The sequence below is a fragment of the Lagopus muta genome, chromosome 3 (genome assembly GCF_023343835.1).
Source record: "Lagopus muta isolate bLagMut1 chromosome 3, bLagMut1 primary, whole genome shotgun sequence".
NCBI lineage: Eukaryota > Metazoa > Chordata > Aves > Galliformes > Phasianidae > Lagopus > Lagopus muta.
The window spans coordinates 48,049,313-48,063,584 of record NC_064435.1 but is presented as its reverse complement, the minus strand read 5'-3'; the positions used below and the strand labels follow the sequence as shown (position 1 = coordinate 48,063,584).

The 14,272-nt window shown below is 40.5% G+C and overlaps 1 protein-coding gene across 4 annotated transcripts in view; it reads left to right on the top strand.

The window, feature by feature from the left end:
• The first annotated feature begins 41 nt into the window (after positions 1 to 41).
• LPIN2 (lipin 2) overlaps positions 42 to 14,272 on the top strand; it is a 38,871-nt gene continuing 24,640 nt past the window's right edge. Inside the window, exons 1-2 of one of the 4 annotated variants that reach the window (XM_048939758.1) lie at positions 42 to 199; positions 13,890 to 14,090. In XM_048939758.1, the coding sequence (XP_048795715.1) occupies positions 13,899 to 14,090 (192 nt within the window). In that variant the 5' untranslated portion in view covers positions 42 to 199; positions 13,890 to 13,898. Of the gene's footprint in view, positions 200 to 8,665; positions 9,149 to 9,260; positions 9,501 to 13,889; positions 14,091 to 14,272 lie in introns of those variants that run through there. The other 3 variants (XM_048939760.1, XM_048939757.1, XM_048939759.1) reach the window with 3 other exon arrangements.

Genomic DNA, 14,272 nt, shown 5'->3' with positions numbered 1-14,272 from the left:
TCCGCCGCCCGCTCAACTCGACCTCCGTTCTGGCGGTCACGCGCCTCGCGCCGCCCGCCGCAGGGAGCGCGCGCGTGCAAGCGTGCACGCGCTGCGCCAACCGCCGCCGCTTGGCGCAGTTCGCAGCCGGCGCGGCGCGGCGTTTCCCGTCCGCCTCCTTCCATTCATCCGTCCGCGAGCGGCGCCGGCCTCGCTGGAGGTAAGCGGTGAGGCGGCGGAGGGTTGCGGGGGCGGGAGCAGCGACCGTTGAACCCCTGTCACCGGCCGCCGTCTGCCGGCGGGCAGGTGTGGCCATGGGTACGGGCCGGGCCGTGGAGGCCTCGGGAGCGGAGCCGAGGGGCCGGGAGGGATGAGTGCCGTCATCCCCTCGGAGCTCTTCAGGTTAAAAATGGTGCTGGGTGCCGTGCTGCATGGCTCCTTCCGTTTGACGGCCGTGCTTTTCTTCAACTGACGCGTTACTTGCGTACCTGCAGGGCATTCTTTCTTCTTTTTTTTTCTTTTTTTTTTTTTTCCCCCCTTCTTTTTTTTCTTTTTTTTTTTTTTTTTTTCTACTTGTTTATCCCCACTGACGGTGGGAGCGTGGAGCTGTAACCGTTGGCCCGCCGCCTTTGTGTGCGAGCCTGAGTTTTTGCCAAGTGCCCACCTCAGGTTGTTGTGTGTGTGGGCAACACTTCCCCTCTCCCGGTGCTTGCCGAGGACCTGTTGGAGGCGTCCGTGGCTGTAACGGAGTGCTGCTTAAGGGCAGTCCAACAAAATAATGTGATATGTGTACCTGTCTCGTGTGCCTCTTGTGTTTACGCAATGATTTTTTGTGAACAGAATCCCGTTGCTGTTATAAGAAGTGTTTTGTTGGCCGTATCCTGTCAGAGTACTTATTAGGACCTCGTCAGAGAGGAAGAAGGTGATAGACAGCGCTGCGGATCTCCTCCCCTTGCCCATCTCTGTCTAATTTTGGATACTGAGCTCCTGATGTTAGAAAAATATGAGAAAGTGGGAAAATGAGTGAGGTTATACACATTTTAGCAAGGCATTGTGAAAACGAAAGAAATGAAGTCCTGGTATGCTGTCACTTAGTGTTATTGAAAGTGTGAGCGTGGCAGTCTGCATGCACAGAGCCACAGTCTGTGTGTGCAGGCAGCCAGCTCCGAGTCTGTCAGTTGTACATCTTCTCTTCCAGCTCCTGCTTGGGGGTTTTTGCGTCCCAGAACAGACAGGAATGTAAATTATTTTGCCATCCTTTACAAAGAAAGACAGGGAAGTTCTCTTCTAGTGGAGTAAGTGAGTGATCAGAGAAATGCCCAATAAAAACATTAAAATTGTAGAATCATAGAATCACTCAGGTTGGAAAAGACCTTAAAGATCATCGAGTCCAACCACAACCTAACCATACTACCCTAACTCTAATAGCCTTCTGCTAAGTCATGTCCTTGAGCACCACATCCAAACACACACCCAGGAATCACTATTATATTGTAAACATTAAAAGTGATAAACTAATTACAATAAGTTTATCAGTAAACTCAGAATGTCGGAGGAGCTTGAGATACTTCTTTATGTGGTGTTATTTGTAATTGCAGTCAGAACAGGTAGTGCTGAAGGACTATAGTAAGCTATTATGGTGTTCGTTGTTTAGCTCATAGCATAGCTTTTCAGTTAGGCATACCAAAATGGTTGGTTTTCTTTAATGGCCTCCAAAAGAGGTGGTGTTTGAACTTGTCTTACTCTCAGTACTTAATTTTCTAACAAGCCAAAATATTAGCTTAGTTGTTTGTTATTCTGTACAAGGAAAACATGGATGTGAAATGTTCTAGCATTGCAGCGCTGAGAACTTCTTGTCCTCCCTCCCTGCTTGCACATTCCTTTCTGCTCATATAAGGTCAGGATCATTTATGGGGAAATATAAATTGCACTTCTTACACTTGACACTTCCTGAGGCATCTGAAGTCCCAGAGGCAGCATGCAGTAGCCGTTCTTCGTCTTCTTCTTTGTCTCCCAGGAATTGCAATCTAGCCCAGGTAAAGTTGAAAGGATTTTGTTCCATGCCACACTGGGAACCTCTGTCAAGACAAGAGATAAAATTAATTGAGTTGGGTGGTTTTCATTGTTGATGGTATGTTGTTTGTGGAGTATTTTTTTTTTTTATCCTGGAAGGTGCTCACATACCTCAGACTCTGGATCAGAATTTTCTTCTTTTCTGTTTATTTACACATTAAGTGCAAGTTTGCAGCATGTAGGAAGAAAACAAACAATTCTTCAAGGTCTCACTGTGTGATCATAGAATATCTGAGCTGAATTATTAAAGTAGCTTTGGCTTAGATATGTAGTAACTTTTAACCAGTGTTTATATATGAACTGCAAGCACTTTATATGTAATTTTCTGAAAGAGATGAAAGGATAGTTTTTGATGTGAAATCTACTGCTCAATGCTGAATATATGCACACACACACACACACACACACACACAAAAAAAAAAAACCCAAAAACTTTCAGATTTGTACAAAGCAGTGACTGTTGTGTCAGTGTATGGATTAGATGTATTCCCGCAGTACTGGGTAAATTCTAGTGGAACAAAGTAGCATATTGTATCCCAATGGCTTCTGCATTTTGTGGTGCTGATCAGGAGTGCTTCTACAAACTTCTGACCTCTCTGCTCTGCAGCTCCCCGAGGAGGGGAGGCAGAGGGAGGTGCTGGGCTCTGCTCCTGGGAACCAATGGCAGGAGGGAGACAGCACAGAGCTGCCAGGGGAGGATCAGACTGGGCACCGACAGGGCACAGGTCAGGCCCTGGAACAGGCATCCTGGAAGGGTGGTTGGTGTTCTGTGCCTGTCAGTGTTCAAGGTGTTTGATCAATAATGTGCACTTGCTTTTGGTTAATCTTGAAGTGCTCAGGCAGTTCCTGAGCTCAGTCCCTTCCAAATGAGCTATTCTATCTAGCGAGTCATTGAACGTGCACTTCTAAAGCTGTAAAGTAACACAAATGCAGCATATTTATACTTTGCAAATGTATCTATGTTATGTAGGTAAGCAGAGGTTTTAAAAATTTGCAAATAAAATTATTTACTTTGAGCACAGAAAATTGTTGCTGCTATTGCAAATATTGCTTCATGTAAAAATGAGCATTTCTTCTGCCTAGCTGTGCTCGCCCCTTTGTTACAAACATCGGGGATTATGTTTCTACTGGTGCAGCCAGGCTGGTTTAATATGCAACTGTCATTCCAGAGTGTGTTTGTCTTTGAAGACAGAACTTACCTGTGCTCTTGAGGGATTAGTGTTTGTCCTTCTTTTAGGAAAAAAAATAGACATGTAACTATTTCTTCTGTTTCTATTTCAAGGGAATTTCCAAGTGAAGGAAGCTAGCTTCCCCTTGTTAAGGATTTTCTTGTTATCAGTATCTTTCAGCTTTGCAGTAATTTGACAACACACCACCAGAAGTTTTCCTGAGTCATTCCCTTCCCTGGAAGCACTCAAGGCCAGGCTGGATGGGGCTTTGAGCCACCTGGTTTAGTGGGAAGTGTCCCTGCCTATAGCAGGGGGTTGGAGCCAGGTGATATTAAAAGCCCCTTCCAACCCAAACCATTTTATGATTCAGTTTTCCTAAAGCTAAGAGAGTTCTGTTTGTTGCTGCGCTCTACTGAGTAAACAGAGATGAGTTTTAAGTAAGCATATAGTCCATTTCTTTATCCAAAATGTTGAATTTCAGTAGCAAAAATGTAAACATTTAAAGTGATATTAGAAAAGTCTCTAGTGTACCATGTGATATTTTTGTGTCAGTTCAGTGTGGCTGAGCATCATAAAATGGTTTGGAAGAGACTTTTAGGGTCAGGTAGTTCCAACCCCCCTGCTGTAGGCAGGGACACCTCCCTCTAGACCAGGTTGCTCACAGCCCCATCCAGAGTGGCCTTGAATGCATCCACAGCCACCTGGTTTAACACAGTTCATACTAAAGCAGTCTTAGGCCATGTCTTTAGACTTAGTAGCCTTCTTTTGATAGTGTTAAGTATTTCCTCTGGAAATGTAGGGATTTTTGTTTTGTGTTTTTTTTTCTTCTTGGATTGATGGCTATTACAGGCCTTTTAAAGGAAAAATGTAAAGAACCCTTTACAGAGTTCTTACAAGGAAGAGTTTTGAATAATAAATTGTAGCTGAGATTCCATTATAGAAGGAATAAATTGTTTCTCACTTGGATAACAACAGAATTTAGTTAGCAGTGTGAACTGAAATGTAGTGATATTAAAAATAAAATTCTTAGTGGTCATTTAAAGCCAGTTCTTCAGATGAGAAGTGTGTGTGTTAACAGGAACAAGAAATCTGTCAGGCTGCTTTACAGGTTTACCGTGTCTCATCTGTGTGGTGCAGATGTGCTGTTATGTGCTGTGGGTGAGGAGAGATATCTTTCAGACAGGTATGTGATCTGTGTTTCTTAAAACTTAATAATGCCCATAGACTGTGTGTGATGAATGAATAAGCACATTCTGCTTTGTTCAGCTAGATTTAATTTTCCCCTTCCAAATATCTCATGCTGTGCATACGTATGTGTGTGGGAATTCAGCATTTTTACCCGATTTTCTAATAAAATAGCATTCATTTCAGTGCAAATTGAATTTATTTTGGTACTTATGCATCAATTTAAATGATACAGAGTCTGCTAAGTGAAAAAGATTTCTTGTTTATATATAGTATATTTAGAAGTTTGATGTTTCGTATATGTGTTTCAGAATCAGTGTATTTGTTCTGAAGATATGTGCCAGCCTCACTGTGTTTATTCACTGTTAATAGATAGGATGCTTCTCTTGCTTAAATACACGTGCTTTGATTTTGAAATGCTGGAGGGTCGGAAGAAAATGTAAATACACCTGAGGCAAAGCAGAGCATGGGAAGGCTTTTCTTCCCTCCAGTGGGAAGTGCAGCCAAATAATGGCTGCTCATAAGGGAAATAATTACAGCTTTCTGAAAACATACAGGAAAAGCTTCGTCAGCTTCTCTTACTTTAAGGAAAAATGAGATGGATGGAATTTCTATTCAGAAAATTTGGTTACTGTGTTACGTATGTAGTAATAAGTTCAACAAAGGATGATGTGGCTGTGGGAGAGTCTGCACTGCCAGAAATAGCTCGTCTGTCAAATGTAGCAAGCTTCTGTGTGGATTATGCCTGTGCAGATTTTGAAAGAGTACAGTCTTGCATTAGCCAGCTTTGCTTTTTCAGTGTCTTGAAAGAAATAAATGTCTTTATGTAGACAAGAATATTTTTTGTGTGAATGTAATAAATTTTTGGTGGCACTGATAGCTTTATCAATAAAACTTGCTGTATATGCTCTTGAAGATGGAGAAAGAGCTCAAGTTAAGGAAAGATGCCATAGTACTGGAATCAGATAATTGTTAGTAAGTCATTGACATACAGCTGGTGACATGTAACAGAAGAGACAGGCCCCTGCAGATTGTGGCCTTTCTTTCATGTTATGCTCCCTTTTATTTTTCTCAGAAATAAATTAAAAAAAAAAACCTTAAAAATATTCTAAACTTGAATGCCTATCCAACAGGAGATCCTGCAGAAACTGAACTTAGCTTCTTACATCAGAGATGGAAAGCCAGACATTTGATTTTACTCATTTTTAATCACCAGTTTAGGCGTCAGTGCATTATTGCTGTTATCTCACAGGTGTTTCTCTAGAATCTCTTAACTGCTTAGGTTCTTGTTCCGTGCTGTTGGTACTTGTGATAAGACTTCTCATTCCTTTAGTAGGTTTTGTTGGTTTAGGTTTTGTTTTTGTTTTTTTTTTGCTTCTGTGGAATCACAGGATGGTAAGGGTTGGAAGGGGGGCCTCAAGAATCATGAATCTCCACCCCTCCAACCCCCCCCCCCCCCCCCTCCCCCCCCACTACAGGCAGGGCCACCAACCTCCACATTTAATACTAGACCAGGCTGCCCAGGGCTTCATCCAACCTGGCCTTGAACACCTCCAAGGACTCCAGTCTGTGTTTTGTCGTCTCTATAGGAGAATCAGGAACTCGTCCACTTTGTTTGCACTGTATAGCCAAAGCATTAAAAGTGCATGGAAATGAAGAAATAGTTTGGAATTTTAAGATTCTGAAGATCTTAAGGATCTTTTCCATGTCAAAATGAAGATGTAGGATGTAGGCAAAAGTTGTTCCATGCTTGGTGTATGTATTATGATTTCTTAATTAAAGAAGGATACATTTGCCTCAATCACTGTCTCAGCAAATTTACCTTGATCTGTGAATGTTATGTTTTTGTGTTTTCATCGATGCTCCTATCTGTAGGATTACTGCTTGCTTCCTTCTTTCCAGAACGTAGAATAATATGTACTGACAAAAGCTGGGGAAAAGTCCTATGGCTGTGTTCTGGCCATGCTGTTTCTACAGTTCCCATACAGTACAATAAAATCACTTTAAATTTTCACTGTCAGCCTTTTTTTTTTTTTTTTTATTCCTTTGAATCATCACCTGGGATATGTAAATTCAGTTTGCATACATGTAGCCTATGGAAGAAATGTTTTGAATATACAAAGTGTTTATAGAATCATAAAATCGAATAATCCTTATAGCTAGAAGGGACCTCTAAAGGCCATCTGGTCCAACTCCCCTGCAATGAACAGGGAACCACAGCTACATCAGGTTGCCCAGGGCCTGATCCAGCCTCACCTTGACATTCTTCAGGGTCGAGGCATCCACCACATCTCTGGGTAACCTGTTCCAGTGCCTCACCACTCTCACTGTAAAAGGCTTTTTTCCTTATATCTAACCTAAATCTCTCCTCTTTAAGCTTGAAGCCGTTTCCCCTTGTTCTATCACCACAGATCCTGCTGAAGAATCTGTTTCCTTCTTTCCTATAGCTCTCCTTTAGATACAGGAAGGCCGCTATCAGGTCATCTCAGAGTCTTTTCTCCAGGCTGAACAGCCCCTGCTCTCTCAGCCTGCTCTCATAGGAGAGGAGTTTCACTGCTTGGATCATTTTTGTGGCCCTCCACTGGACGTGCTCCAACAGCTCCATGTCTCTCCTGTACAGAGGACTCCACATCTGGATGCAGTACTCCATGTGAGGGCTCACCAGCACAGAGCGGAGGGGCAGGATCACCTTCCTCACCTTGCTGGCTACACTTCTTTCGATGCAGCCCAGAATTCAGTTGGCTTTCTGGGCTGCAAGGTCACATTGCTGGCTTGTGTTCAGTTTCCCACCAGTACCTTCAGGTCCTTTTTGGTAGGGCTGTGCTTAATCCTTTCATGCCCAACCTTGTATTGGTAGTGGATGTTGCCTTGACTGAGTTGCAAAACCTTGCACTTGGATTTGTTGAACCTCATGATGTTCACCAGGGAAACTCTGCAAAGTCAACTTTTAACTTTGATTAAATTAATCTCCTGGACTTTGTTTTCTGTTGTGTAGGTGAAAATAATACTGTATTTCTGGGATGCTGTAAAACTAGATTAATATAATCAACCATGTCATAAATCTTACTGTAGATATGATTGCATTTTTTAAATCATACTTACTTTTTATCAGGGATTCTGAGTAATGAGCAATGGGATAAGATGTGTAGATTCACAAAAAGCGGAGAAGAAAAGTAATATGGGATGCTGACTGATCTTTGTCAGCACTATTTACTTATGAGACTCATTCAAACACTTGTATGTGCATTCTGAGGCTAACCCACAGTAAAATGGGTTACCCAAAATGAAGAACTGGATTAAAGCTGCAAGGAAAACATAGGGAAGGACCCAGAGATGGGAGCAATTTATTACAACCTTACTGTGGATGTAGCAATCCCAACACTCCAAGCAGGAGCACATCATCAAGACTGATTAATTTTGGCCTTGGGTGTAGTTCTTGAATTATTTTAGGAACCCAAAAGCAATTTGGTTGCATCCAGTAAAGTGATTTATTGTCTGTGCATCAGAGTTTAACGTATCAATGTAGAAAACTTAAGTGAAGATAGAGCAAAGCTGGTAATAGAATCCTAGATGATCTTTTAGCTTGTCATTCAGGTAGTCCAACAGCTTTCTGTAGCAAACACAGAGTAGCAGCACTGGGGGTGTGGAGAGTGAGAGAAGATGCATGTATAAGGTAAGGAAGGATGTGTCTATGTTGGGAGAATATCAATTCAGAGAATGTCTCCTATCCCCACATTGCAGGAATAAATAATTTCTCTGTACTGCTACGCTTCCTCAGTTATTTCACCTACCCATGATATTTGGAGAAGTAATATTCCAAAATTCCTCAGATCAGAAAAATTAATTCTTAGTTACGGAGCCAACTATACAACAGATTTGTATGTACTGTCCACATACCCGAATTATACAGCTTAAAACAATTCCGTTTTCACGAAGCAGGAAAATTTCCCCAAGAAACAAAATGTTTATTTTGATGTGTGCTTTAGTGTAGGCTTAATATCAGTTAGCTCTTTCCTGTTACAGTGCTATTTGAAAAAAGGGTGACGAGCAGCCCACAAATAGCAGAGCTGGAACTGCCATCGTATTTGTCGTACAAAACTTGAATAGTCAGGCAGATGAAATGATCAGCAGAGGGAGCGGGCACGTGGGGAGGCAGCTGACGTTCCTGAATGCTGTGCTGCTGGCTGAGCTAGAACTTTGAACGCCGCTGCAGGTGCTGAAGTTACAGCAGAGGTCAGAAAGTCTGCAAGTGAGCTAATGCCCAAGAATCATTAACCAAATCCCTGCTGCTGTTCGTGGGAGCCTCAGCTACAGCCACGTGACTTAACGTCATAGAAGATCATTACCTATCAGTGCAAACATATGGCAAAGTCTGTCCCTGTTATTACTTATCTCAGAGTGCAAGGGGGCTGTGACATTTCAAGCAAAGCCTATTGGTGTGGGAGTTTCTATGTGAGGTTTCTTAAAGAAACGCTTCCTTTTTAACCTTAGTACTGCGTGGGAAAGTGTAGCAAATGTTTTTCTCTAGAAGACCAGAAGTTTTGCATAATTCTCCTATCCCTCTATGGATGGAGAAGAAATGCTGATACGGCATTCTGATATGGCTGTGAACTTCACGTTTACTTGTACTTTGGAAAGTTAGATTGCTGTTTTCTGAGATGAATTTCTCAGAAAAGTATGATTTTGAGGATGACTTCAGTAAAAGTGTTTCTGCCCATGAGAAGGTTCCTTCTGGAATCTTGGTGAGTTTGACACTTATCGCTAATTACGGGTGCCTGTAGCATAGTTAAAATATCTAAAAAATTAACAGTCTGTATTTACTAATACAAGGCATTCTTTAATCGGGTGTTGAACAGGCTTGCCTGGCTTCTTAGTTAAAACCTATACTTGGGAGCGAAGGCAGGTTTAGTTTGATTTGCTTTCTTTGTTGGCTTGCTGGCTTGTTCTTGTCAAGTAGACTTTGTGCTGCAGTGCTTTTGCCTTGTGTGGTCACGTTTTTTCCCCTGGTGATCAGAGTACAAATTAGTAAAACTCTTCAAAAAGACTTTCTCTGGTTAAGCAAAACTGCTACTTCATGGACATATGCAAATATAGGTAAGATGAGATGAACTGGGGGAAGCCAATGTTATGTGTGATTTTTCTTCTTTTCTACCCAATCTCTTGAAAAATAGGCAACTTCTTTACTGTTTTTATCATGTGAACAGTTTACATCGCACATTAGACTATCTTTCAATCTTCTAAATGTATCTCAAAATAAGGAGGATGTAATAATATCAATGTTCTTACAAGCTAAGCTCTCCATTTAAGTAATTTTTTTGCCATAGTTAAAAGTCGTAGAGTCATAGAATGGCTTGGGTTGAAAAGTGTCTCAAAGATCATCTACTTTCAACCCACCTGCTGTGGGCAGGGTTGCCAGCCACTAGACTGGGCTGCCCAGAGCCACATCCAAAGTCATGCCCTCTAGAGCTGTATCTCACTGGAGCAATCTGACAGCTGGCCTCTGAGAAACTTGCAGTCATGTTTTTCTGTTGTTGCAGTTGGCATTTGTACTGTTCAGAACTGGTACACTGAGTTAAAGGTGTCACCTTTGTAAACATGCACCAAAAAACCCCCAACACTTTGCTTTTACTGGAGTGAAGTACAGAGGAAACACGAATTTATGGACAATTTTTGCATTATCTATCATGTGTTTTGTATGTGAGCATTCCTGAACAACATAAAATAAATTGTTCAAGAAGACTTGTTGGTTTTGTTGCAGCCAAAATTACTTTTTTTTTTAGTGGTACATGGATGGTAGTTCCCTTCTACAAAGCCTCTCATTCTAGCTCTGCTAATGTATGCATTCCCTGGTTTGTGAATTCTTAAAATTCAGCCAGCTATTTTGTAGACTATTTCAATACTTAATAAATACTTAACTTGAGATATAGTCCGATCATTTTTGAGAGCCATTCTGTTTCTCATTCCTGTAGCATGAGGAATTCAACCAGCATACTCAGGGTGAACTTAACAGCTTTGGCTATTTAAGTAGAGGAGACAGGTTTTTATTTAGCTCTTGAACTTCCAAAGTAGCTGTTTCCTTTTGTATTTACTTCTGTGTCCTCCCTTCCTCCTCCTGCCCGCCCACAGTTTCAGTTTCTGACTCTTGCTGCACGAGGGCTTCTTGCCGGAAGTTAAACATACAACAGAAAAAACACTTCTTTATAATGTAGAACAGTGTATTTTAAATCCCTTCCTCCATTCCAACTAGCATTCATTTCACTTATGGCTGAGGATACTAATACTATTACAAATTCTTTCTTGCCAACTAGGTAGTATTGCTTCATTAGTCAAAAATAATCTCTCTGGAGTTCCAAAAGTCACAACTTCAACCTTTATACGGAGTTCTGGAGTTTGGCTGCATCAAATAATTGTTTGGCTATCAAAACAAATAAAAACTGAACAGTGTTGTGGAATGTTGCTGTGTTGCTCTTTCTTTACTTGTGTTACTCTTTCTTGTTCATTGAACATGCCTTGAATTGCAGAACTGATGCCTGAAAGTTGTTGTTACTGTAGGGATAGCAAGTGGCTTATGATGAAAGGTGCCTTGTAAGCCTTGTTTTACAGGAATTGTCTCTCTGGATATCATTTGGATCACTACCATCCCAAAGCTACTGAAGTATCGACACTTGTGAGGCATGTAGAACGTCTGGTTTTTTTCCAGTGGTTCCCCAGAAAACTGGAGAATTAGTTTCTATTCATTATGGTGACAACAAAGCTGCTCTTTGTAACAAGAGAAGAAAGAGAAGTGCCGTAGAAGATACGGCTACAAGCTGATAAACAAGAATATAAAATAGTACCTAGAATTTTATTTGCTGACTATATATAAAGCAATGCTTGTTTGAACACTTCTTTACAAAGAAAGAAAACTTTTATAAGCCATTGTTTTTAGTACTCGATAGGTTCAAAAGTTCATAACTTTGTCATACATAAGTGGTAATTCTGTTTTGTGTTTAAAAAAATATGTTGTGCTGTGAGCTATGTAAATACAACTGAGATTCAGGAAGAAATGACTTTCCTTACCGGAAGGCAAGAATGTATGTACACTAGGCAAATGATTTTAGTCTTACAGCTCTGGGGAGTGATTTTCTGTTGTTAGGAGAGGTCAGGTACATGTCTGTGAGGGAAAACCAGAGTATCTACCAGCTGAACTCAGTTCCTGACGTTTGGTGAGAAATTCTCATCTTTAAAGTAGTCACTGCTTAAGTGAGAGAGAATTCCTTCTCATTAATTCTTGAGTCCTGTTCCCTGAAATGTAGTATATGAAATGGGTGCTGTATTAAAGGTGTCTATTCTTGATTCTTGGAATCTTAAAATCTTTGTTTTTGATGAAAGTCAGTTCCATAGAGACCCCTCGTGCTGCTGTGGGCTTCACACTTCTGTGATTTTTGCCATGTTCTTTGTGAGCAGAGCAGGCTTAAACAAGAAGATGAGAACTGGGTATCTTCTTGCCAGCTGCTTGAGGTAAAAGGGAGCTTATTAAGAAGGGAGAGTGAGGAAGGATTGAAGCAGGGCCTTCCTTCTTTGGTAAGTGAGCTGCTATGTTGTGAGCGAGCAGTCAGGTTTGTTGTTGCACATAGAACTACTTGTAAAGAAAACAATTTTATTAATCTAATATTGTTGGTAAGGAGTCCATTCTGCTAATTTTATTAGCCACTCACTGACAATATGTTCTTGTCTTCACCAACCATATTGTACAGAAGCTATGGGAGAAAATCCTCTAGCATATTACCTAGCATAGTCACACTGTGGCTAATTCAAAAATCTTTTTGAAATTGAGATTGTTACGCTGTCATCTTTCATTTTAAGTCTTGTGGAGAGGAATTTGCTTGTACTTTATCTATTTTTAGTAGCCTGTGAACAAGGTTTCAAATTGCATTTAAGGCTAGATTTAAGATTTTTTCTTAATCCCTCTAAACAAAACTGTATTGTGCAAAAGTTTTTCCTCCCATTACTGCCACTGTTGTCTAAGCAATTCATCAGTTACTTCCATTCTGAGCCTTCCAAGCCTTCTTTACTGTAGCACAGAGTGTAGTACGCTCATTCAAAAGGGTCTTATGTCTGTGGCATCTAACAGTACCAGTGTAACTATAAGCATAGAAGAAATTTAAAATTACTTTAAAGGACAGTGCAACTGTAGAAGAATTTTTCCCCATTCTATGCTTCTCAAGCCTACCAGATATTGCTTAGTCATATTTAAATTTGAAAAATAAATCCTCTCCACATGACTTGATAAGGAAGACTAGGACTTGGCGGTTTCAGTTTTAAAATGTTTTGGTTGTCAAAATGAGGAAGGATTGCTCTTAGGTTTCCATTAGAATGCTTTCATGATTTTTCCTGCCTCATTCTATTAAAGCTGGGATCATCTCAGAAGTCTTTGGGCTTCATTTCTTTTTGACTGATGTAGTTCACCTTATATTCTTAGTCTGAAAGGCTTACAGGCATTCAAAAGATCACATAAATATTCTTAATGGATAATGGTACCCAGTAATGTCTTCCCAGTTCAACTGTACCACGGTCATCTTCTGTTCATTTTCCTTTTTTTCTATTCTGTCCTAAACTCCCCACTCTCATTTAGCAAGGCTTTCTTTACCTAGATTGTTCTTTTCAATCTCATGATGTCAGGAGAATAACCAGCTACAGAATCTGTAAAAGCCATCTTTTCTCTTGGCTGAAACTTCATGAAGCCTCTGGGAAGTAGTTACTGTCATAACACTTCACCCTTAAAATAAGCTATCACATGAGTATGTAAACTTGATTAGGGCTTCTTACGGGTGAAAATATATTTAGCATTTAATGTCTATTCTTTGGATGTAATTTCTATAGAAATAATGATTGTTAGCTGGTAGGTCAGTGCTTGCTTCTTATGGCTGAAAGTGAACAAGGTCACTCTGCTAGGTTCATCGTGTTTTCTCAGAGCAAATTACTTCAGCAGCTGTTTTAAATATGGATACTTCCAAATTTCATTAAGCTTTTTGGAGAAGTATGTGTTGTAGCTATAGGTGACACCTAGTGAAATTTTATTTAACCAAAAGCTAATGGAAGAGTCTTAGTAATTTTGATTCTCTGGTATCATCTACCATGGGTAGAAGTCTTTCTTGAGTCATTTTCAGATTCTGAAGGTTGATGGCACTGTTGTTCAAAAAAGTTATGTGCCCATAACTTATGTTGAAAAGGCTTCTATTGCTTGTTTCATGACAAAATAAATTCACTGTTGAATAAATTTGCTATTAAGAATAAGGATTTTGTAACTGCAGAGACTGGTTGTAATATGAGAATTGGCTCAAAATCCTGTTGGCTTCAAGGTATTTGTGTAAATCTTGTTACATTAAGCAGAGTAATTGTTAAGTGATGTAACACATGCCTTTTGATTCAAATTAAAAAAAAGAAATGAAACTTTTCATTTTCTTAATTAACCTTTTTTTTTTCTCCCCTTCTTCCCCTTAGTTTCAGACTATGAACTACGTGGGACAACTTGCAGGACAAGTCCTGGTTACTGTGAAGGAACTGTACAAAGGCATTAATCAGGCCACCCTTTCAGGATGCATTGATGTCGTTGTGGTCCGGCAGCAGGATGGTACATACCAGTGTTCTCCTTTTCATGTCCGATTTGGGAAGCTTGGGGTCTTGCGCTCCAAAGAAAAAGTGGTAAGTTCAGAAAGCGCACCAAAACAAACTTTGGAATACCAATGCATTCCCTCTCTTCCTCTGTTCTTTCTTGTCTCAACCCTCTGCATATCCAATTAGCAGTCTAGTTAAGTGCAGAGCAGTTTCTCATATATGCTGTACGGACTCTGAGTTTCGGAATGCACGGTAGAACTTCCTGTGGT